General features: G+C 40.8%; 1 protein-coding gene across 4 annotated transcripts in view; it reads left to right on the top strand.

Moving 5' to 3' along the window:
- The first annotated feature begins 29 nt into the window (after positions 1 to 29).
- Positions 30 to 26,182, top strand: part of BIVM (basic, immunoglobulin-like variable motif containing) — a 77,084-nt gene continuing 50,931 nt past the window's right edge. Inside the window, exons 1-6 of one of the 4 annotated variants that reach the window (XM_025874625.2) lie at positions 30 to 289; positions 5,883 to 6,482; positions 12,492 to 12,618; positions 20,679 to 20,774; positions 21,404 to 21,508; positions 21,729 to 21,823. In XM_025874625.2, coding sequence (XP_025730410.1) covers positions 6,005 to 6,482; positions 12,492 to 12,618; positions 20,679 to 20,774; positions 21,404 to 21,508; positions 21,729 to 21,823 — 901 coding nt within the window. In that variant the 5' untranslated portion in view covers positions 30 to 289; positions 5,883 to 6,004. Of the gene's footprint in view, positions 394 to 1,088; positions 1,487 to 1,550; positions 1,715 to 5,882; positions 6,483 to 12,491; positions 12,619 to 20,678; positions 20,775 to 21,403; positions 21,509 to 21,728; positions 21,824 to 26,182 lie in introns of those variants that run through there. The other 3 variants (XM_025874626.2, XM_073894322.1, XM_025874624.2) reach the window with 3 other exon arrangements.

The raw sequence follows: 26,182 nt of genomic DNA, 5'->3' as shown, positions 1-26,182 counted from the left end.
AGGACTAGCGGAAATCTTGCCAGGTTTTACCACCTCTCACTCATTTATTTACTTTGCGGTCACCGCTTTCAGGGAACAGTTATAAACTAGATGCCCAATAGAGTGGCGTGCGGGGACACAACTAAGATTTTTAAAAAATTGTCACCATATCCTCCGCACGTGCAGAGGGCAGCTATAAAACGATGAAAGGAAGGTGTTGTCAATGATATCCGGCAACCGGTCGCCGGACACAGCCGTCCAGGGAGCTGTCCCCACGCGCTCCGATGGGACGAGAGACGCCAGCCCCAGGGTAACCGGAGGCGCGTCGCGGGCCGCGCGCGGGAAGCTGTGATCCGAGTCCGGCGCCCGCTCTGCGGCGGCCGCAGCGACTCGACCCCGCCGGTCAGGCCAGAGGTATCCGGGGCTGTGGGCTGGGCGAAGGTGGCGGCCCGCTTCTGTGCGCCCAGCGCGCGGGGCCCTCTGCCTGGCACGCGAGCGCCGCGGGCCCGGCCAGCTGCCGCCCGCCGGCTCTGGACGCCGCCTATGCTGCCTGGGTGGCCAGGGGCCACGGCCTCTCGGGAGCCCCGGGGCCGTCCGAGGGGAGGCCGCTGCATCCGTGCCCGTCCTCCTCCGGGAAAAAGTGGGGTGAAGAGCTGGGCAGCAAGATGGGGGAAGTGTTAGGGAGACAAGGGACGAGTGCTCTCGGGAACAAAGCCTGACTTGGAGATGCCCGCGTGGATACCGGTGGCTCCTGCCCGGCGCGGGTCTCCACGCCACGCAAGGCCGGGCCTGGCCGGGAGTGTGCGGTGGTCGTCCCTTCTTCCGCGTATGCCGGCTGTGCGGCCAGGCGGTCACCAGGAGGGGTCACGGTCAGCTCCGGAATCGGACCCAGAGCCCCCTGCTCTCCCTCCCTCTTCCCTCTCTGGACCCTTGCCAGCTGCCCCGAAAACCCAGACGGGCCGGGTGGCTCCGCGGGCCAAAGCTGTCCTGGGTGGAGGCCCAGGCGGGGCTTTTCTGTTTTCCTTTTTTTTTTTTTTGTCTTGATGTCTTGAGTATTGATATCAACTGGTGCATTCAAAGCGCGAATCGGCTGCTCCCCCTTGGCGGGGGGGTTAGTAGACTGCCCGCGTCCCAGCGGCCCTGGAGCCTCGGGCGCCGGGAGCCTCCCCCGGCCCCAGGCTGGTTGGAGGCGCTCACTCCACCGGCCTCCGCCCGCTCCCTCTAGCGGCGAACTCTGGCTTCCGGCCGCGGAGGGAGGCGGACGGAGGGGCCCGGAGGCCTCGCTGCGGGGACGGGGACTAGGGGACGCCCGGCCCGGGGGAGCGCTCGTGGGTCTGGGAGGCCGCCGGAGAAGCGCAGGCAGAGAGCGCGGCCTCGCTCCTCCTGTCGGCCGGCGCCGCCTCCGCACACATCGGCTCGGCGCGGCGGGGACAGGCCTGCGAGACCGTCGCCTGGGTCCCGGCGGCTTCTGAGCCCGGCGGCGCCGCGGGCTTCGCGGAGTAGCGCGGCGGGAGCTCCGTTCGCCTGCCTCGGAGCCTGGGTGGGACGCTGCTGCGGCGCGCGGGAGGACCCGGTATCCTTCGTAGGCCGGCGGCCTCAGCCGGGGGAGGGGCTCGGGGCCGACCCCGCAGGGAGCCCGGAGCGCGTGGGGCTGGCACCCGGGGGTAGGACCGGGACCTGACCTGCTGGGGCTTAGCGCCTCTGGCCCGGCCCCGGGGCGCATATTTCACCATCAGTAAGTCACTTTCGGGCTCCTGCGTCTCCGTGGCCTTCCACACAGCATATAATAGACCATAACAGTTGTCCTTTGGGGGAGGCTTTGCTGAAGACCCTTCTGAAGATCGTCGTTCCCTAAGCAAACTTGAATATTTAAAAAATACGGATTGAAAATACAACGCGAAAAGAATGTAGCCTAGGCGATAAATATTGACCTTAAAAATGGAACGTTGATTTTACAGAACAGTTCATTTTAGTGACTTTTAGAAATCGTTACTCTAGCGGCGCATTTTATAAAATTTTGTTCAGTGGCTTGTGCCGTGATCCTAAGAATACATCATTAAATTGAGCCTTATGCAATCATTCCTTGTAAAATCTTAACAGAGCATCACCTCTCTGGAAACTCAGATCTCACAGATGAGAACCACGGAGGAGAAAAAGAGGCCTCTTGGCTAAAAGTCCAGCTCCTGATTCCTAAGGCCTCTCCTAGTAAAGCCCCCTGGAATCTAGGCTCCTAATCTGGAGCTTAAAATAATGCCCGGAATGATGTAGGCACTTAAACATAACTATTTGTTGATGAGACTTTCACAAATGCCCATCCCTAAGGATAACCCTGGCAAGCCTTGTGAAAGAAAGATACTGAGTTCGTACAGGGTGACCAAGCCTAGTTGGGGGAGCAAAGAAAGAATTCCCTGAAAGTGACATTGAAGGATATGTGCAGTACAAATGGGAATTAACTGAAGACGGGGAGGTCAGTAGGAGGAGACCACATCCAGAGAATGGAAAGTTGGAAGGAGGAAGGGGGAAGAGGAAGGAGGTAGAGTTAAAGAAATAGATCATGGGGCCAGACAAGGAGTGGCTTCTTTCTAAGAGCAGAAGGTTTTAGGAAGGGGAGTTATAAGATCATATATGTGTCCAAGATTTATTTCCTAATACCTCCGCACAGGCCGGATTAGAAATGTCAACCCAGGCAGGGGCTGGGGATGGTGGCGGTGGTGCCAGGGCTAGGAGTGGGGATGGAACTGGGAATGGAACAAAACTAGGAACAAAAGGAGATACAAGATAGGACAAAATGGTGGGGCTGCAGGCTATTTAGTGGAGGGACAAAGTGCCCCTCTGTGTCTCAGTATTTCCTCAGGCTATAATTACAACATAATACAGCATTTGCTGTCTCTAATGATTCTGTCATCAGTAATAACTTGTGCTCAGTTCACTTGTAGGAAAGCCTGGGGACATGATAGTAACAAGCACCCTTAGCCTCAAGGGCCCCCACTGACACGGGGAGGACAGATGTGGATGTGACGGAGAACAGGGAAAGAAAAGAAACTCCGACAGTGTTTGGGTCATGGAATTTGGATAATTTTCACTTTCTGTGTAATCTTGGTACTTTGCAGTATTTTTCTGTCATTTGTTTTACTTCTATGGTAAAAATCTAGAAATATCACACAGTTTTTCAGAGAAATTTCCATAAACAATGGTTCAGATGAGAAAGTTTTCAGACCACTGTTGGCTTTTATTGACAATCAATATACAATATGTCCTTATGTTGATGATCTTCATTTTTTTTTTTTTTGGTAGAAGTACAACCAAAGAGATCATTCTTGTTTAGTGACCATTATTTTTTATTAATTTTATTTTATTATGTTAATCACCATACATTACATCATTAGTCTTTGATGCAATGTTCCATGATTCATTGTTTGTGCATAACACCCAGTGCTCCACGCAGAACGTGCCCTCCTTAATACCCATCACCAGGCTAACCCATCCCCCCACCCCCCTCCCCTCTAGAACCCTCAGTTTGTTTCTCAGAGTCCATAGTCTCTCATGGTTCGTCTCCCCCTCTGATTGCCCCCCTTCATTTTTCCCTTCCTGCTATCTTCTTCTTTTTTTAAAACATATAATGTATTATTTCTTTCAGAGGTACAGGTCTGTGATTCATCAGTCTTACACAATTCACAGCGCTCACCATAGCACATACCCTCCCCAATGTCTATCACCCAGCCACCCCATCCCTCCCATCCCCCACCACTCCAGCAACCCTCAGTTTGTTTGCTGAGATTAAGAATTCCTCCTATCAGTGAGATCATATGATACTTGTCTTTCTCTGATTGACTTATTTCGCTTAGCATAATACCCTCCGGTTCCCCAATACCACAAATAATACCTACCTCTGCCCACCACGCCGGCTCTTCGAGAAAGGCGTGAGGGTAATGGATCAGTAGAAAATGCTCTGTCAGTTCATCTGCTAAGAATCAGAGAAACCAACTCCTCAGAAAACCCCAGTTTAGTCTGTGTGACATCAGGCACCGACCTTCTCTTTGCATCTTCCTCCAACATGACCAGGATGCCAGGAGATGAGGAAGAAAGAGAAGGCATAAAAGCTTCCTGTCTAGAGATCCGCTCTAAGTTCTCCTAGGATTTCTTGAAAAAAGTTTCCAAAAGATACTGTTGGGGTTTCCATCTTTGGTGGTGAAGCTCCAGCCAAACTGACCTTCTTGCAAAGAGCTATAAACTCTGCACCAATTACTAAAAAAAAAAAAAAAAAAAAAAAAAATCACGATCTGAAGATTTGAATAGAGGGAAAGCATTCCTTAAAAATAAAGAAAATGGAATCTTTTCTAGGTTATGTGGAGTCCTCCTTGTAATGAGCTCTGTTGCCTTAAATTACGTGAAGGACAGACATTACCTTTATTGGTTTCTCCTCACAGACTTAGCGTGACCATTCTTCTGTTATTTCTTATTGCCTTAGAGGTTTTTGTCACTCAGTATTTGTATGATGGGTTTTATATAATCATTTTTCTGTAACTTATGAAAATTACTCTCATTTCTAGTTTTTTAAATAAGTGAATGGGCAGAGATTTTTAAATAGTAAACATCAAAACGGTCACCCGGGGTGGGTTGTGTCTCTTGAGCCACATTGCTAGAGCCCTGGAAGTGGGCACACTCAGCCTGGCACCTGCATCGAGTACTCCTCTACCACCTGTAATGGTCTGACTTATCAAGGTCTTGCTTTTATATAAATCTTCAGCTTCCTCAAATGCACTTGGTTGCTTTTTGAACTGTTCTCTGTTTCTTCCCCAAAGGGATTGGTGTAGATTTGAAAATTGGTTTTTCCTGAGACTGATCAGAAGTTAGTGACTACTAACTATAATTGATTGTGGTGATGAATGCACAGCTTTATTGAGATGAAATTCACACACCATACAATGCCCCTGTTTAAAATGTCTAATGCAATAGCTTTGTATTCACAAAGTTGTGTGTTCATTATCTCAATTATAGAATATTTTCATTACTCCAAAAAGAAACCCCATCATCCCCAACCTCCTCCTCCCTCCCAGCCCTAGGTAACCCACTAATCTAATTTCTGTCACTAGAGACTTGCCTATTTTACATTTCATATAAATGGAATCATACACTATTAGGCTCTTTCATGACGTGCTTCATTCATTTAGCATAATGCTTTCAAGGCTCATCCATGTTGTAGCATGGGTCAGAGCTTCATTTATTTTTATTGCCCCAAAAATATCCCATTGCATGAATATACTACATTTTATTTATCCATTCAGCAATTGATGGACCTTTGGGTTGTCTCTCCTTTTTGGCTATCAGAAATAATGCTGCTATGAACATTTGTGTGGATGTATGTCTTCCTTCCTCTTAGATGTATACTTAAGAGTGAAATTGCTTGCTCATATGGTAACTCTAAATGTTTGAGGAACTGTTTTCCAAGGTGACTGGACCATTTTGCATTTCCATCAGAAGGGTATGAGGGTTCCAGTTTCTCCAGGTCCTCAACAATCCTTTTTATTATCTATATTTTTGATTAGAGCCATCCTGCTGGGTGTGACATAGTATCTTGTGGTTTTGATTTGCATTTCCATGATGACTAATGATACTGACATCTTTTCATGTGTTTATTGGCCGTTTCTGCACTGTCTTTGGAGAAGTGACTATTCAGATATTTTGCCCATTTTTTATTGAGTTCTTTTATGTTATTATAAAGCATTATTGTAAAATAATTTTTTAATAAGACACATGGCCAGTGATTGTGGCTGTAAGTGTATAGTAGTTGTAAAATAAATATTTATTGAATGAAGGCATGTGAAATACTTGATTCCTTTTCTTAGTGCTTTTGTAGTGTCTAGTGGATTGTTGATGTTTCTTTCTCCTCCTTCTTTTCTTAGGAGCCCATCTTGCAGCTCTCAAATTTCTGTAGAATGCTGTAAACAATCGTCACAGTTGGTTTTCAAGTCATAGAAAGAGTTGCAACTTCTCCTTCGTAACAGAACTTTCCTAGTTGCATTCAATGCCTAACATTGCAGAAGCAGAAAGGGCAAATGATTCTGGAAATGGTGAGCACAAATCCGAGAGAACGTCTCCTGAAGAGAATCTACAAGGTGCTGTCCAGTCTTTCTGCCCTCGTGCTTCAGGGGCACCCTTGGGTCCCAAAGGAGATGGTCATTATCCGTGGAGCTGTCCAGTGACCCACACTCGGGAGAAAATTTATGCCATCTGTTCAGACTATGCCTTTCTCAACCAGGCAACCTCAATCTATAAAACTCCAAATTCAGCCCACTCTTCTTGCCTCTCTGATAGTACCTCTCTATCTGCTGGAAATAATCCATCAAGATACATTGGCATCCCAACGAGTACATCAGAAATCATCTACAATGAAGAAAATAGCTTGGAAAACTTATCCAATAGCCTGGGCAAGCTACCTCTTGCATGGGAAATCGATAAATCTGAATTTGATGGGGTGACCACAAATATGAAACACAAATCAGGTAAGGAAGGAGGCTTGAATTTCACATGTGAAAATAATCAGAAAACAATATATCTTGTTTAAGCTTGCCATTAAACATGGTTTCCTTTTATAACGCTGAACAAGGAACATTGCTGTGGTGTTGTCTGTCATTGTAGTTAAAATATAACTTTGGGCAGAGGACATTTAGTTCATTAATGGGTTACCACTGGAAACTTCACACATAACCTGTACATTTTGAGAGCTTTGAAAAATCTAAGAATGCTGTAAAATACAGGTATTGCAGATAAGTATGTGGTAGCTTAGAAATGGTTCATGAGGTTCACTGGAATAACATACCACTATTTTGTAGTTTTGCAGAGACATGAATTCATCTTTCCCAATTAAATGCTTAGTTTTCTACCATATAACATTGTGGCTTTCTCTTGTTAAAATTTTAGAGCACCCAACAGGGTCTCCAGGTACCACTGAGTAGGTTGTGTCCTGCACAATTTAAGAGGGTGCTGTTCACCTAGGGTCCCATACAGTTTTGGAAATTGCAGTGTGGTGGCCCTGCATCAGAAACTACAGCTTTTCATTTCTTTCTTTTGGACTCACAGTAATAAAGGATTTTTTTGTGGTAGGTACACTTATCCTCATTTTATAGGTAAAGAAATTGAGGCTCAGAGGGGATAAGTTGCTTGTGGAAAGTTGATAGCTAGTAAGAGGTAGAACTGGGATTTGTTCTAGGCTTCTTTGACCATTTTGTAAAACCTCCTTACTTGTTCATCTGCCAGATCAACTTGTTTCACAGAATATTATGTAAATTCGTAATTCTCGGTGTGTTGGAGGGTTTCACTTTGTGTCTATTTTTTATGGGTGATTGGCCTATAATTTTTTCATAATATCTTTTTCAGGTGTTGGCATTAGGGCTATGCAGGTCTCCTAAGACAAGTTGGGAAGTGATCGCTCCTGTTTTCTGAGGGGTTTTCAGAGGGGTGTTAAAAATCTGTAGCAGTAGGGGGCGCCTGGGTGGCTCAATCGTTAAGCGTCTGCCTTCGCTCCGGTCAGGATTCCGGGGTCCTGGGATCGAGCCCCGCATCGGGCTCCCCGCTCCGCGGGAAGCCTGCCTCTCCCTCTCCCACTCCCCCCGCTTGTGTTCCCTCTCTCGCTGTGTCTCTTTCTGTCAAATAAATAAACAAAATCTTAAAAAAATCTCTAACGGTGATTATCGAGTTGTCTTGATTCCCATTAATTCTGTCAAGTTTTAGTTTGTCCATTTTATCTAAGTTGTTGGTTTTGTTGGCATAAATTTATTTCTAATAGTTCTCTTTATCCCTCTAATACCTACAGGGTCTTTAGTAATAATTCCTCTTTCATTCTTGATACTGGTCATGGATGTTCTCTTTTTTTCCTGGCTAGGGCTTTATCAATTTTGTTCATCTTTTCAAATAACCAGCATTTAGCTTTGTTAATTTTCTCGATTGTTTGTTTGCTATTCTACTGATTTGTGCTTATTTTTTTCTTCCTTCTACTTACTTTGGGTTTACTTTGTTCTTCAGCTTTTTGATTCGAGACTTTTCTCCTATAGCATTTAGTGCTTTAAATTGCTCTGTGAGTACTGTTTTAGCCACAGCCTATGACTGTTGATACACTTTATTTTCATTGTCCTTTAATGTGAAGTATTTTCTAATTTCCCTTGTGATTTCTTCTTTGATATATGCATTACTGTTTAGAACTGTGCTGCTTAATTTCCAAATATTTTGAGGCTTTTGCTAAATGTTGATTTCGAATTTGATTCCATGGTGGACAGAGGACATATGATCTCCATCTTTTAGGATGGGTTGAGACTAGTTTTATGACCCAACATACTGTCCATGTTGGTGAATGTACCATGTGCATTTGAAAAGAATGCCTGCCCCTTCTGTAGTTGTTGGTCGTAGTGTTCTATAAATATTTATTGGGTCAAAGTGTTTGAGAGTGTTGTTCACATCTTCTATGTTACTACTTAATTTTTGTCTTGCTCTATCAATTGCTGAAAATGGGGTGTTAAAAATCAGCTGTGATTGTCGTCTTTTCTGCATTTAATCCTGTTGATTTTTGCTTCTGTGCAATTTGAAACTCTATTATTAAGTGCACACACAATTATGATTTTTATTTCCTCTTGTTGCATTGACTTTTCTATCGTTATGAAATGTCCCTCATTATTCCTGGTAATATTTCTTATTCTGAAAGTGACTTAGATATTAATCTAGCTACTCCACCTTTCTTTTGACTGGTGTTTGCATGGTATACCCTTTTCCATCCATTTATTTTCAACTTGTATCTTTTTATATTTCGAGTCCATGTCTCCTACTCAACCATAAAAAACGATGAGATTTTGCCATTTGGCACAACATGGATGGACCTAGAGGGCATCATACTAAGTGAAATAAGTGAGACAGAGAAAATACCGTATGATTTCACTTGTACGTGGAATCTAAAACCCAAAACTAATGAATAAACAAACAAAAGGTAGAATCAGGCCTATAAATACAGAGAACAAATTGATGGTTGGCAGAGGGGAGGAGGGTGGAGGGGACAGGCAAAATGGGTGAAGTGGAGTGAAAGATAACAGTTTCCAGTTATGGAATGAATACCTTATGGGAATAAAAGGTACAGCACAGGGAATATAGCCAGTGATTCTGTAATTGCGTTGTATAGTGATGGATGGTAGCTACTTTTGAGATGAGCATAATATCTAAAATTGTTGAATCACTGTGTTGTGTACCTGAAACTAATGTACCATTGTGTGTCAAATCCACTCAAAAAAGAAAAGACATGATTCATCTTCCTCTTGATAAAAATCTTATAACTGAAAAAAAGTAAAGTGCATCTCTTAAAGATTTTTTTTTTTTTATTATTCATTTGACAGAGAGAGAGCACAAGTAGGCAGAGGCAGCAGAGGGAGAGGGAGAAGCAGGCTCCCCACCGAGGGGAGAGCCCGATGCGGGGCTCGATCCCAGGACCCTGGGATCATGACCTGAGCCGAAGGCAGACGCTTAACTGACTGAGCCACCCTAGGCGCCCTAAAGTGCATCTCTTAAAGATAGCTTTTAAATATAGTCAATGAACTACTTGTTTCAGGTATTGTTTCTTTTAGTTCTGGAATTTAGATTTTTAAAATAGTTTTGGTTCCTATCTTGGATTTGCTATCTTTTCATTCATTACTGGAAGATTGTATCTATCTCATAAGGCGTAGTTATAATATCCACTTTAAAGTCCTTATCTGCCAGTTTTAAGACCTGGGTCATCTCAGAGTTGGTCTTATCTTTTTTTTTCCTTGAGAAGGTGTCATATTTTTCAGGTTCCTTACAAGTTCAATAATTTTGGAGGTATCCGAGGTATTGGAAATGTTGTGGTGATTTGGGATTCTGGTATATTCCTCCAGAGAGTGGATTTAAGTTTGTTCATTTGTTTGTTTGTTTTTAATTTTAGCAGCAATGAATTTGGTTTGATTAAAACTGCAGATTTTGTCTCTGGAGGACATTTCAAATCTCTGTCCAATATTTTAAGCCTTAGCTGTGCTGTTTGGGGTCTGCTTTATGCATGGTTCAGGGATCAGCCTAAGATTTGGGCCAAATGTATACACAAAATTTGAGTCTCCCCTTTTCTGGCTCTTTTATTTCTGGTCTCCCCACCTACCTTACTTTCCAGTGACAGTGATTGCCCAAAACTCTGTCCCGTAGTTCCTCAAGTCAAAAGAACGGCAGATATTCTACTTATATTTGCTATCCTCAGACCTTTCTCTAAAAGCCAGTGTGATGACTAGAGGTAGGTGTGTATGTATGTATGTTTCTTTGGTGTTGGGGCTAGATGGGTGTGTTATTGGTAGCGTGAGGAATGGAAGAAGGAATATGACAATGTTAAGGGAAGGTGGGCAAAGGTTCCTGGAGTTGATGAGATGGGGAGACAGGGTGTTGAGGTGTTGATCTGTTATGTTCCCTTCTCAAACTTAGCTTCCACTTTGCCAGAGCTTCCCTCTCTCGAACTGCATGGAATTTTGTCTGTGGGACCAGCTCCCCCTGTGGCAATGTGGGGACTTCATGAAGGGTGTGCATTTGGAATCCACACTTACTTAGCCGAGGGGGTTCCTAGGAGTAAAGTAGAAGGGAACGGAGGGCAGGCTCAGGTAAGCCTTAGAGGAAATATGCGGGTCCAGACCACTCTGGGGGCTGCTTGGATCACAGATTACCACACTTCATTGGTCTCTAAGATTTTAAATGGTTGGGAAAGCTATGTAGGGCATTAAGGCACAATTGGGCAGTGAAGACATGGGAAAAAAATGTTGCAAAGTTGTTTTTCCATCTTCTTACTCTCTAAGATTTATTTTATTAGTGAAAAGAAACTTTTCAGAATGAGACTTAACTCATGTTTGCCAGTGGTTGTTCAGCTCTGTAGAAATTTTGTGTTCTCCATAAAGACTTAACGAGAATAGCTAGAGGGAATGGGGAAAAACTTGTTTCTGGATATTATAGTGTTTGTCCCTATGACATCTTACAAAAATCAAAGAAATCCCCTGTGTCACAAGAGTTTCTGAGTTCCAGCTGGTTTGGGTTTTATTGTAGAGCATCTTGAATGAATGAAACAAGCCCCTTTCCATGTCTGTTTCTAGGCGTATATCTATATAATCTATATTTTATAATTATGCATAACTCATAAAAATAAAACATTAGCTTTTATTTAATTTTTATAGCAGATTTGATTATTTCATTGAAAATATGTTATGTGTAAAAATTATTAAATATTTGAGCGTAGCTGTCTGAAATGTTAATGGTGTTTTAGTGACATGAAACTTGAATGGTATTTATTAATATATATTTTAAAGTTTTTATTTAGATTCCAGTTAGTTAACAGACAGTGTTTTATTAGTTTCAGGTGTACAATATAGTAATTCAACCCTTCCATACATCACCCGGTGCTCATTGCAAGTATGCTCCGTAATCCCCATCACCTAGCTCACCCATCCCTTCTGGTGACCATCAGTTTGTTCTCTATGGTTAAGATTTTAACTAAATAATTTTTGCCTGAGTAATCCATTAGCATTATTCAGAAATAAAAAGTGTAAAAATTAAACAGTGCAAAGTCTAATTTCATTTTTGTCTCCTTTTTGTCTAGCTCCCAATTCTCCTCCTCCTTAGGTAACTACTATTATTTGCGTTATGTGTCTTTTGGAGAAATTGTGTGTATGTGCGCGTGCATGCGCATGTGTGTTCATGCATAAGCACACACACACACACACACACACACACAGAAAGGAGACTTTGTTTTCCCTTCTAGTTTCTGGTGCTAAAGTTGCATTTTAATAATATACATGTGAGTATCATTCTTAATTTGTTTTGTGGTCTCTGCAAGGCCTGGAGATATTTTTAGCCCCTTTTTATTTTTTTTAAATATTTTATTTATTTAGTTGAAAGGGAGAGAGAACACAAACAGGGGGAGTGGGAGAGGGAGAGGCAGGCCACCCGCTGAGCAGGGAGCCCGATGCAGGGCTCGATCCCAGGACCTTGGGATCGACCTGAGACAAAGGCAGATGCTTAACGACTGAGCCACCCAGGGGCTGGCCTGGAGATATTTTTAAATATCACATTATTGCATTATTGGATCTAGTGCTTTTACTTTCTTAACAGAGTTACATTAATGTGGTTTTATTGTTTTGTAGAAAGGATTCATTTTTGGAAAGTGGCCTAGTTAAATAGTTTACTGTTGGTAATTTGATTTTCTAAACCAAAAATTTTGTGATTGCGTCTTTTACTAGCTGAGCAACCAGATCAGGAATTGGAATATAAGAATCTAATAGGAACTAACACTCGTGGTTGCTTAAACTTGTTTTTATTCTCTCTCTTTAAGCCAGGGGAGTATTCTTGAAGATACATGTATTTCTTCAATATGTTCGCGAGTATTTTGAGAACTAGCGGCATTGCTTTTTAATTTTGTTACATAATTAATTGTATTTCCATGGTAGTTTATTTCATCTTGAGCATTTTGCTTATTTTATATTCTTGTATTCTAGGCAATGTAAAGAAACAAATTTCCAAGAAAAAAACTTCAGATAAAAAAGGAAGACATCAAAGGGAGTGGCCTCAGTATTCTCCTCTTGAAGACATTAAGCAGCGGAAAGTATTAGATCTCAGAAGATGGTAATCTCTAAAAATTGACTTTTTTCCTTAACCACACAATACCATTGTCATACTTAATAAAATTAACAATATTTCCATTGTATCTGATTCCCAGGCTAAAGTTAGATTTCCCAGGTTTTTCTGAAGTAACTTCACGCTTGGTTGTTCATAGTGGGACCCAACCATGAGCCACACCTTGTGTTTGTTTGTTGTGGCCTATATGTCTCTCCTAATCTAGAACAGTCTCTACCTCACTTCCTTCATGGTTTTTGTTTTGTTTTGTTTTGTTTTTAATTCTAGGAGATTGACTTCTTAAAGAGACTTGGCCAGATGTCTTGTAGAGTGTCCTACCTTCTGGATTTGTCTAATTTTTTTCCCTTGATAGTTGTCTAAATTATTTCTATAACCTTAGTATTTCCTGAAAGCTAGAAATTAGACGTAAAGACTTGGTTTAGATTCTGGTTGAACATTTTAGGCAAGAGTACTGCCTAAGTGTGATCCTGTGTCCTCTGTATTGCATCACATCAGGAGGTACATAGTATCTGGTCATCCAGGATTAGATTCTAAGAGTGATCGCTGGATTTCAATGGTGACAGCCTAGCCCACATTACCAAGGTTCTTTGTTCCCCTCTGCAACGTCATGTAATCAGTGGGGTGGCAGTGGCATCAGGCTAATATCCTGTCCCCATCAACTTTTCACCTAATGGTTTTGGCCAAACCCCATTGACAATTGTTGCCTGAATCCTTGTTGCAAAATGGTGATATTTCAAATTTCTATCATTTCTTCTCCTTTTATTAGCTGATATTCTTCTAATAAGAAGAACGTTCACTCATCAGCTGGGGCTATTTGGTTACCTTAGAATACAGTTCCTATTCTAAAGAAAAAAATGTTTAATTAATGATAGCTTTTAAATATTACTAGTCTATGATTTGAGGTTTTAAAAATTATTTGTATGAGGTTGAAAAATGCTAGATTTTATCAGTTATTTCATATATTAGACCCTTTACTGTGGGTTGAGAATAGAGATGCACAAAACATGGCCCTTGTTTTCTCAAGGTTTAGAATCTAGGTGAGAAATGGGAACTAAGCAGAAAAAACATAAAATATCTCAGGCAGTCTGTCAGATGATGAGTATGAATAAGCTACCATTAGTAGAGGAGGTAATGAGGAGCTTGGTCGTAAGAGGCTTCACTGAGGAGCTAGGTCTTAAGAGAGGAAATCTGAGGGGATGGAGTGTCCAAAGGTCTTTGAATGGATGGTAGGAAAGTGTCTTGCTTGTTGGTAATGAAGATATGACAAGCTTGTTTGGAGTGAAGCTCAGAGAAGCCTAGAAACTCGCCCAACATCACATGGTGAATAAGTAGATCTTGTATTGAAACTGAAGAGAGCCAGACTCCAAAGTTCATATTCTTTCTTTGTAACACCTGTCATGATCTATATCTTGGACACCAGGCTAAGGATTTAGCTTTTTTTCTTATGATGTAGAGAGAAACCATTGATGATTTCTTTTTTTTTAAAAGATTTTACTTATTTATTTGACAGAGAGAGACACAGCGAAAGAGGGAACACAAGCAGGGGGAGTGGGAGAGGGAAAAGCAGGCTTCCTGCTGAGCAGGAAGCCCGATGTGGGACTCGATCCCATGTCCCTGGGATCATGACCTGAGCCGAAGGCAGACGCTTAATGACTGAGCCATCCGGGCGCCCCATTGATGATTTCTTAACAAAAGAGCATTTTACAAAGATAAACTGGTAGTAATAAGTATGTAGAGCATGTTGGAGAAAGACACTATAATCCAAAACAGTAATGTTAGTTTCTTTGGAGAAAGGCTTTGCCCATTTTTGCTTCTAATCCCTTAGGTTTAAGATATGTTTTAGAAACAAATTTGGATAATTGTATTTTAACAGTACAATATGTAAAGTCGTAAAGGCTTGGATGAAGAGGATAGATGGGAGAAATAACCTGAGGGGAAGAATTACCAGGATGACAAGCTCATTTCCCACCGAGAATATTACAAGATTAGGGTTGCAGTGGAAACACCCATAGGAAATAGTAGAAAGTCAATTAAAGTTGTAGGCCAGTCATGAGCAAGACCAGTAAAACAAGTTTGGATGGATGAAGAAATAGGGAAAATCTTAAGGGTGCCTAGGATTGATCCTAAGGCTTTGTGAAGAAGTGTTTAAGATGGAAGGGAGAGATTTAAATATGACAGAATAAGTCTTTTTACTCCATTCCTTCTCTCTGTTGGGGAGGTAGACCTTCCTCTGCCCTTCAAGGTTCTTCTAGCTGGACTTAGAATCAAATTGACATGAGACAGATGAACAGGAGAAAATCAAATTTAATAATGTATGTATAGGGAACCCACACAGACATGGAAATTCCAAAGACAATGAGGTAACATGAAGCTTAGTGAGCTAAGGAGAGGGGTAGGGGTCTGAGGATACAAAGGGGAGGAAGGCCATTAGCAGGAAGGGGAAAGGAGATGTTCTGAAAAACAGAGTTTGCCCTATTATGCAGATCAGTTTCTTAGGTAAAGGAGAGTCTCTGCCAATAGCTCTCTTCCTCTTAAAAAGCAGGCAGTTGGGGGGGTGGTAGAGAGCTTTTTCTGAATCTGCTGGGTTTGGATTGCTTTTAACTCAAAATAATGTTCATGCCAAAGTGGTCCATCTTGGGGTGACCTGCTCTTGGCACCTACACCTCAAACCCATGGAAACAATAACAAAATTTAAAAAAAAAAATAGGGAAAAACTCTATCTTCCCTGAAACAAAGAAATAGCAACATTCCCAAACCATAGGTTTTAATTCAAGCGTCTGAAATCCTGTGCACTCTGGACCAACAGAGAGAGGACACCAAGGGCTACACAGACTATGGTGGGCCTCAAACAGCACAGGTTTCCCTAATGTTTGTGTGGCAGTCCTAAAACCATACGGTGACCCTTTGGTTAGATCCAGGGGTGTTACAGCTGCACCAGTGGAGAAACATTGGAGTTCTTGGTGGAGATCCAGTTCAGCGCTACAGAAATGCAGGTAGGGGCTATGGAAGGAGACCTCCTGCTGATCTGATTGCCACTTGATTATCTTACCCCTTCATTTCCAGCCAAGGACAGTGCCTCTGGTGAATTGCTGGGAAGGTTGGTGACGGCAAGAGTGAAACACAGGCCACATATTTCCTGATTTCAAAACATTACAGAGGCACATAATCAAAACAGTGTGGTCCTGGCATAAAGACAGATATGTAGACAAAGGGGTCAGAATAGAAAGCCCAGAAATAAACACTCGTGTAAATAGGCAAACAATCTTCAGTACGGGTGCCAAGACCACAGAATAGAGGAAGGACAGTGTCTTCAGCAAATGGTGCTGGGAAAAGTGGCTATCCTCCTGCAAAAGCATGAACTTGACCCTTACTTTTCACCATACACAAAAATGAACTCAAAATAGATTAAAGACATAAATATAAAGATCTAAAACTATAAAACTCCTAGAAGAGAACATAGGAGGAAATTTCATCACATTGGATTTGACAACAATATCTGAGATATAACACCAAAAACACAGGTAATAAAAGTAAAAATAGACAAATGGAATTATGCCAAGCCTTAAAACTTCTGTGCATCAAAGGAAACAATCAACACAATGAAAAGGCATCCTCCAGAATGGGAGAAAATATTTGCAGATCATATATCTGATAAGGGGTTAATATCCAGAATCTGTAAAAACTCCTACAATTCAGCAACAACAAAAAATATCAAAGAACCTGATTAAAAAATGGGCAAAGGACTTGAATTGACATTTCTCCAAAGAATATGCAAATGGCCAACAAGCATACAAAAAGATGTTCAACATCATTAATCATCAGAGAAATGCAAATCAAAATTGCAGTGTGATATTACCTCACACCCATTAGGGTGGCCACTATCAAAAATGCAGAAAATAATAATTATTGGCAAGGATGTAGAGAAATTGGAACTTTTGTGTGCTGTTGGTAGGAATATAAAATTATAAAATGGTACAGCACCTATGGAAAAGTATGGAAGTTTCTCAAAAAATTAAAAATGGTATGTATGTTATGGGCCGAATGTTTGTGTCTCCCCTCAATTCAGATATTGAAATCCTAACCACCCCCAAGGTGATGGAATTAGGAAGTGGGGCCTTTGGGAGGTAATTAGGTCCTGAGGGTGGAGCCCCCGTGAATGGGATTAGTGCCTTATAGAAAGAGACAGGAAGAGGGAGCTTGCTTCCTCCCCTCTGTCTCTGCTCCATGATGTGAGGATACAAGGAGAGGGTGGTCATATGCTAAACAGGAGGCAGCTTCTCACCAGACATTGGATTTGCTGGCATCTTGATCTTGGACTTCTTAGCCTCCAGAACTGTGAGAAATAAATGTTTGTTGTTGAAGCTACTAGGTCCATTGCAATTTGTTATAGCTGCCTGAGCTAAGGCACCATATGGTCCAGTAATCCCAATTCTGGGTATATATCCAAAAGAATTGAAAGCAGGATCTTGAAGAGATATTTGCATACTATGTTCATTGCAGCATTATTCACAATAGCTGAGAGGGGGAAGCAGCCCAAGTGTTCATTGATAAAGGAATAAAGAAAATGTGCTATGTACCTAGAATGGAATATTATTCTGCCTTAAAATAGTAGGAATTCTGACGCATGCTACAACATACATGAACTTTGAGGAAGGACATTATGCTTGATGAAATAAGCCAACACAAAAAGACCAATAATATGTGATTCACTTATAAGAGGTACTTAAGAGTGGTCAAAATCATAGAGACAGAATGTAGAATGGTGGTTGCCAGTGACGAAAAGATAAATACTGTAGATTCCATTTATATGATGTGTAAAGTAGTCAAACTCATAAAAATAGAAAGTAGAGTGGTGGCTGTCAGAGGCTGAGGGGAGGGGGAAAAGGGTGTCATCCAGCGGGTGTAGAGTTTCAGTCTTGCAAGATGAAAAAGTTCTAGAGATCTCTTTCACAACAATATGAATATAGCTAACATCACTCACCTGTACCCTTAAAAATGGTTAAGATGGTAAATTTTATGTTGTGTTTCTACCAAAATTATATAAAAAAAAAACAAAAATGGGGGCAGATTTGACAGTGGAGAGTCGAAGATAGCAGACAACTCTTCTGTGATAATGGGCTCTATTCAAGGATGAGCAAAATCATAGAGGAAGCAACTTGATACATGTATATAAAAGTTGCAAATAAGCAAAAACAGGGACAACTGCAGAAGGCATATACATCTTTGGGAGAGTTAGTCTAGGAAGTAAAGTTAAAATTCAGAATAAGCCCCCTTTATCAAAAAAGTTGTAATTTACACACTTTCTCAAAATGAAGTCAAAGAAGACATTGTATGACAACAGAAGGAAATAATTGACAGGTCCTTGGAAAGAAGTGGAGAAAAAAAAAAGTCATTGTAGAGGTGAAAACCACATTCGAAGCAAGGAAAAAAAAAACCCAACCCAATGAAAAACATAATCAAGTCAATGGCGAGCCAGTGTGAGGAAATCGCACAAAACTCACATGGAAAAGAACAAAGACATAAAAATGATGAAAGAACAGATAAATATTGGGGCGCCTGGTTGGCTCAGTTGGTGGAGTGTGTGACTCTTGATCCTGAGGTTTTGAGTTTGAGTTTATTTAAAAATAAAATCTTAAAAAAAAAAAAAAACAGATAAATACGGATAACAGACAGAGGCTCCAAATAGTACTAACTGGTATTCTTGAGGAAGAGATCAGAGCATAGAAAAGAAAATAATTTGAAGACACAACTGGAAGGAATGTTCCCCAAATGAGGAAAGGCTAGAGTCTGCAGATTTGAAAGGGTAAATTGTGTCCCAGGAAAGGAAAGTCGATACAGATTGATGAGCACCAAGGCATGTTCTAGGGGAGTTACTGAAATTCAAGTATAAGGAGTCTTGGGTGCCCAGGTGCAAAACCAGTTGTACAAAGGGAAATTATCCCTTTGGTCTCTGTCTTCACCATGGCAGCACTGGCTGCCAGGCTACGGTGGAGTCATGTTTCTCAGGAGAGAAAAAGTCACCCAGATGTCACATTCACATTGTCATTCGAGTGTGGAAGCAACAGACTCCGAATCATGTGAGAATTCAGTGACTACAAAACCCATGAGCTCTTAGCCATTCAACAAGGAATGTAAACCAACCAAGATATTGCGGGTAAAGAAAGGAATGGAAAGCAGTAGGGAACAAGTCATGTTGACTGCTAAGTCCATTTGGAGGAAATTTAGCTGCAGAACGGAATGTTGGAGGGAGCTATGAATACCTGAGCACTTAGAGAAGTTAGCTTCTGAGTTTGAAACGGGAGCTGTATAATGCCAACACTTTCTCAGGCCAGGATCATTTCTGTGGGTAGGAATTCTTTTCTAAACAGCCTTGCGAATAGATATAAACAAAGTCATTCTAATGTGTTCATTGGTTTTTTTCTTTTGTGGATGTAAACCAGTTATTTTGTAGTCTTTTCTGGAGGATGATTCTAGTTTCCTAGGGCTACCATAACAAAGTGCCATAAATTGGGTGGCTGAAAACAATAGAAACCGTCTCATAGTTCTGGAGGTTGGAAGTCGGAAGTCAAGGTATTGGCAAGGCCACATTCCCTTGGAAGCCATGGGGTAGAATTTTTTGCTTCATTCTAACTCCCAGTGCTTTGTTGGCAGCCCTTGGCATTCCTAGACTTGAAGCTTCGACGCTTCTGCCTCCATCTCTGTTTCCCCCACCATGTGTCTGGGTCTTCGTCCGGCAGGCATTCTCCTCTCTGTGTGTCCTTCTTCTCTTTTTATAAGGACACCGGTCATCTTGGATTAAGGGCCCACCCTTACTCCAGTGTGACCTCCTCTTAATGCAATTCCTTCTGCAAAGACCCTGTTTCCAAGTAAGGTTGTATTCATAGACTTCTGTGGTTAGGACTTCAACGTGTCTTTTTAGGGTGGTGTAGTTCAGTCCATAACAATTCGTGTATTATGTGGCTACATAATAACCATATAGTTAAGGACCATAAGAATCTTTTGTATCTAGTCTTAAAGGTTCTAGTTCAGCCTATAGATACAAGGGTTGTTGATTTGTGTAGGCGCCATTATGCATATTATGTGGACATATACGAATATATATACATGTATCTGTAATTTTTCTTTTTGTAATTAACTTTAAGGTAAGACCAAAACTGTGTTTAGTGATAAGTCTTATTTCTCCTTTTTGTTTTGGCCACTGTCAGCACCTTCATTAGAAAGCAGTTGGGAGGTGCACCTGGCTGGCTTAGTCCATAGAGTGTGTGACTCTTCATCTTGGGGTTGTGAGTTTGAGCCCCGCATTGGGTGTAGAGATTCCTTAAAAAAAATAAAATCTAAAAAAAAAAAAGCAGTTGTGAAAAGGTAATTTGAAAGCCAATACTATTTCTTTTTTTCTGATTGAATAGTCTGCTTCTTTTCTCCTCAGTTCACATTAGCTGCAGTCACTTCTCTTGACACGTGACAATTTAGAAAATTGTCTCGATTACTCAGTGCAATGAAATTGTGCCATGGAAGGATTTTGTGTTACACTTTAAAATTCTCTGTGACAATGGAACCATTGCTTCTCACCCAAGGGTTTTTAGTTGGACATAGTTGGTGATAAATGGGTGGTAAATTGTTTTTTAGTCTGAGTTGAAGAATCTGAAAAATTGATACATGGGGACAGTGCTTTGTTTCGTTTCTCCAGTATTTTTGAAGTTGCAAATAATCATGTATGCAGCTCAGTTAGGAGCTTACACTGAAATTTTAGTAGTTGGTGCCTACATTTATATATTATTATTTCTTTTCCATTGGTTTAGATAACATCTACTTTAAAGAGTGGTTAGTTAAACTTAGCTAACTTTATTAAACTGGATGGTTTATTGTTGTTATGCATTTACAATATATTTAATAAATAAAAAAATATTTTAAGTGAGTAAAGATTTTACATTGGCTTATATGAGTAAAGTTTTCATTATGCTAACACATTTAGTTGCCATGAATATTATATTTCTGTATCCACATTTTGTATTCATTCAAGTGAAGAAAACAGTCTTTTGTTTTCTCAGGTACTGCATAAGCCGACCACAATATAAGACTTCTTGTGGTATCTCCTCATTAATTTCGTGTTGGAATTTTTTATATAGCACGATGGGAGCTGGAAAGTAAGTATTTATTAATTTATTGGTATCCCTAAATTCCAAATTCAGAAGTTTTTTAGTAAAAAGCAATACGCTTTTTCTGTAATTGAAGAGTTTTAAGAATAAGTTTTTCATACATCAAGAAAAAAATTGCTGCATTTTGTTATAAGCCTTTAGCTAAAAATAATAAGCATGTATTATTTGTGATAAAATAAGTATTAAGAATATAGTTGACCCTTGAAAAACACAGGGGTTAGGGCAGTCTCAAATCCACATAAAACTTTTGACTCCCCAAGAACTTAATGACTCATGGCCTACTGTTGACTACAAGCCTTACCAATAACATAAACAGTAGATGAATACATACCTTGTGTGTTATATGTATTATATACTGTATTCTTACAATAAAGTAAGCTAGAAAAAAAATGTTAAGAGTATCATAAAGAAGAGAAATGCATTTAAAGTACTGCATTGTATTTATAAAAAAAAATTTTCTGTGTATAAGTGGACCTGTGTGCTTTAAACCCATGTTGTTCAAGGGTCAACTGTATTACTAAAATTGTTTGCAAATCAGATGGACATATGAACATTGAGGCAGGTTATATTTCCATATGATTGGAATTGTAAAATGAAAGGTAATGTTTCTTTTGTAGTCTTCCACCTATTACCCAAGAAGAAGCTTTACGTATTTTGGGCTTTCAACCCCCATTTGAAGATATTAGGTTCGGCCCTTTCACTGGAAATACAACACTTATGAGGTATGAAGTCCTTGCTTACAGACAACACCTGATTTCTAGTTCTGTGAAATAACAATGCTGTAGATGTGTGTTGATAGGAAAACCATGTTTCCAGCTGCTGGGCCCCAGCCTTTGGTAGATACACCAAACTTGGGTGCTGCCTGAATTTTGCTGGAATTGGAATAGTGCCATCTGTGCTATGGAACTGCTGGCTATGAGCAAACTTTCTTGTCATTTTCAGATGGTTTAGACAAATTAATGACCACTTCCACGTAAAAGGATGCTCGTATGTTCTATATAAGCCTCATGGGAAGAACAAAACAGCTGGAGAAACTGGTAAGTAAGCATATAGAAGATTTTTACACACACACGCCTTAGGATCTGTCTCAAAGATTGGCTGATTTGGTTCATGGGACATTATGCAAACCTTAAATACAATCTCTTATTTTTATATGTCTTTATCCAAGGGGGAAATCATAATAGAAATCTGTAGGGTACTTTCATAACATGGGTGAATATTTTTAGCTCTTCTCATCTTTGCATGTAGAACTTTTAGAATTTTCAAGTATGTCCTAAACACTACTTTAATGCATTGCTTGTATTGTTTGGGCCTATGGCGTGTGTGTGTGTGTGTGTGTGTGTGTGTGTGTGTGTGTGTGTGCTGGTAAAACTCTTTCAGGAAACAACATGGAATTTGCAGTTCCTCTTCCTAAAAAGGAATGCCAGGATTTTAGAATATCTGATGGTAGGCCTGCACAGTAACATCTAACAACAGGACAATGGTCTTTGAAAGTGACAGAGTTCTATTACAAAATAGTCTTGGCTGTAACAGAGAGTAATGGAACTGATCTTCAGGACTATTTTAGTTATATGTTAGTTATATTGGACAATTTCCATCTTTCACATTTCATCATAGCCTTTTGACTTTACTAATTAGAAAATTATAATATAGTTAAGAAAAAAATTATTTGACACTTGTTAAAATGATAATGGAGGCTTTATTCAAGACTATTGTAGTGGATTATTATGATGGGAGCAGAGATGGGATTCAACCCTGAGTACAACAAAGACTACTGAGATTTATAGCCAATTAGCAAAGTGAGTGGTTGGGAGGTTACTATAAGGGGGCATGAAGGGGGGTTAGGGGGATCCTTGCTAACTGCTCTGAGAGGATTCTTGTGGTAGGCAGGCCAAGGGCAGGCTACAGGCTTAGACATCAAGAGTGGGGCATGAGGAAACTGATCAGGTATTAAGGGTGACAGAGTCTCCTTAAACTGGCTTAGCAGGGTTCTTGCTAAAATTGGACTAACCAAGGATGGACACAGAAGCCTGAGGTGGAGTCCTACTGGAGAAGAGGGCTCCGAGGAACTTAACCAGTCTGGTTAAAGAGAGAGGGTACATGGTTTACCAAGGTGAAGGACTGAAACAGAGAGTAGGTTATAGCCTGTTGACCTGTAGCAGGTATAGCAAGTTGGTTATGAGTCAGGCACACTTGGGAGTTGACATGTGTTGGTTTCTATACATACTGGTTCTGTGACCTTGAACAAGGCAGTTAGGACCACTTACTGAGTCCAGTGTAGACCTTTGTCTTTCCATATTTGTACCCATCCCATAGGGTCACTGTGAAGATAAAAAGAGACATATATTATATATACCTAGCCCCTTGTGTGACACAGAGTAAGGACTCAGTAAATGTTAGCTTTTATTCTTACTCCCTAAATTCTGCGCATTTGCAGAGAGCCTGTCCCTGTGGAAAAAACAGCTTTAAATGAATGGTATTTTTTTTTTCTTTCTGTTTCTGGTGAGACTCAACACACTTCCTCAGGAATTGGTCAGACAGTTAAAAACTAACAAAGGATATACTTTCCAGGTTGCTAATTTTCTCTTCCCCTGTGTTTAGTTTGCTTTTTTTTTTTTTAATGAAGAAAAGTGTCTACTGAATTTCAGTTTAAAAAAAAATTCAGTCATGTTTTTCATTCCAGAAATACCTAGTTCTTTTTCAAATCTTAAAAAAATTTTTTAGGGCGCCTGGGTGGCTCAGATGGTTAAGCGTCTGCCTTCGGCTTAGGTCATGATCCCAGGGGCCTGGGATCGAGTTCCGCGTCGGGCTCCCTGCTCCTTGGGAGCCTGCTTCTCCCTCTGCCTCTCTCTCTGTCTTTCACGAATAAAGAAATAAAATCTTTAAATAAAAAAAATTTTTAAACTTGAGGTAGAGTTGGCATATAACATGACATTAGTTTCAGCTATATAACATAATAATGATTTGCTATTGTATACATTGCAAAAGGACCACCACAATAGGTGTAGCTCACACCTGTCACCACACGTACTTACAGATTTTTTTTCTTGTGATGAGGACTGTCAAGCTTTACTTACTTTACAGCTTTCAACTATAAAATACAGCATTATTAACCATAGTCTCCAGCTGTACATTGTATCCCCATATCTGGCTTATTTTATAACTGGAAATTTGTGCCTTTAATCACCTTCACACATTTCACCTTCCCTATTTTATTTTATTTTTTATTTTTTTATCTTTTTTAAAAAAGATTTTATTTATTTATTTGACAGAGAGCGAGACAGAGAGAGAGGGAACACAAGCAGGGGGAGTGGGGGAGGGAGAAGCAGGCTGCCCGCTGAGCAGGGAGCCCGATGCACCCAGCACCCTGGGATCATGACATGAACCATCCAGACGCTTAACCCATTTTATTTTTTAAAGTCTGTTGTTTCTTATAATTTCAAGCCCCCTTTATTTTTTTTCAAATACATTAAACCTTTTTTTCCCTGTATTTGATCTAATATCTAAAATTTGTCTGATTCTACTTTCTCTTGTTTCTTTTGGATTTCAGTTGAGATGTTGTGTTTCCTTGTGTGTATAATTTTTTAAAACTGTTATCTGTTTAGTTGGATCTACTTCTGTGGCAGGGTTTGGGGCTTGGTTTGGATTTAAAAATCTTGAGAGAAGATTTGCATTTAGTATTGCCCATTTCCTGGAGTACTGGGACAATTTTTATTTAAACTCTCTAATTGAGGTTTTTTTTTTTTTTGATGATACAGATGGCATCATTCTGAACTGGTTTATGATTTTGAATTCTTAGAGGAAATCTTGGCTGCACCATCAATCCAAAGTTTAGACTGGCACATTTCTTTGGTCTCTGTTCCATGTGGTCACTTCATTTCTGGTTCCCCTCTATACTGCCTCATGTTGTTCCAGCTTTGCATGGGTTTTCTCCTCTTGTCCTCTTCAAGAGAAGGCAAAACTTTACCTCTACCCATCTTAGGTTTTCAGCTGGGACATGTAGCAAAAAGACAGATGAGCAAGTTTATTAACACGTACGGCGCACTTCATGTGGGAGAAACCTCAGTGAAAAGTAACTCAGCCTGGTGGCTTAGAATGGCTTACTTAGCATCTGCAACAAAGAACAATACATTTGTAGAGGAGTGACGGCTATCTGGGGAGCCCAGGGCATCCCAGGGAAGGTTACTTATGTGGGAGGGAACTAATGGAGGAAGGTTTGTTTGCAGATTCCTCTGGTGCCATTTCTGGGCTAAGAGTCTGTCTCTGGTAAAAGGAGAATTTACATCCTGCCTTTAGGTAGGGAAGGGGAGGGTTGAGAGAGCTTTTCCTGCATTTGCGGCTTCTTAATTGCCTTCAGCTCAAAATAATTTTTATGTCAGAGAGGCATATTTTGGGTGACAGGCATATTTTAGTTTCCTTCCCATTCTGCTCCATTCTGCTCCCGATTTCCTTCCCATTCTGCTCCATTCTGCCCCCTGCCCCCAGCCTTATTTCCTGCAGACCTCCTGCAGCCATCAGAGTAGAACTTTACCTTTTATGGGGTTTAGCAGAAACCTTCAGGACAAAGACCTTCATAGGACCTCTACTTTTATTTATTTTTTAGTCTCTGGAAATTCTTCAGTTATGTATTTTAACAGATCTTTTAAATATTTTATCCAGTACGTTTGTTATGTCATTGGCAGGGTTATTTAGGGTCTCTGTATCCCAAGGAAGAAAAACTGATGGATCAGTTTAAAAACTATGTTTTATGTATTTGTGTTTATTTTCGCATTTATATTCTGTTGAATGGAACAATCCTAAACTCAGAATTCTTTAGACAACAATATACTGTGAATGCTATGAATCTTTCTGTGATTAAACTTATGTATTACGATCAACGTCTATCTCTTTAAACCAGATTTATTTGTAGATATGCATATAGGGATTAAATCAAGCACAGTTTAATTAGCAGTGGTACTGTTGCAGAATTGCAGGGTTCTTATCTCACAGAGTCCAAGAATGAATCTTGCGACACAAAAGGGTGAAGTCAAGTGAAAGTTTATTAAGTGGAGGTGAGAGCAGAAAGGAAAGAAAAAAACTCTCCAGAGTGAGAGGGGTCCTGAATGGGTTGTCACCATGGGCTTTTACTGGCAGTCTTCTATTGAGAACTGACTGGAAAGCTTGTGGCCTTGAGATTCTTCTGCAACCTTGGTTTGTTCCCTTATGTCTTGTTCTTCTCTGTCTCAGCATCTCCACGTGCCAGGAATAGTTCCGGAGCCTACTCAGGGGCCTCCTGTCTCTCCTGCCTGACCTTCACCCCTTCCCCTATTCACGGGCTGGGACCTGTGGGCAGAGAGAGCTATATTGGGATTGTGGGGAGTGACTGACTGTATACTTTTTAATTAATGGGGGTTAGG

Source organism: Callorhinus ursinus, unplaced genomic scaffold (assembly GCF_003265705.2).
Source record: "Callorhinus ursinus isolate GAN/ISIS: 27379988/994484 unplaced genomic scaffold, GSC_fseal_2.0 scaffold7, whole genome shotgun sequence".
NCBI lineage: Eukaryota > Metazoa > Chordata > Mammalia > Carnivora > Otariidae > Callorhinus > Callorhinus ursinus.
This window is presented reverse-complemented; position numbering and strand designations above follow the sequence as displayed.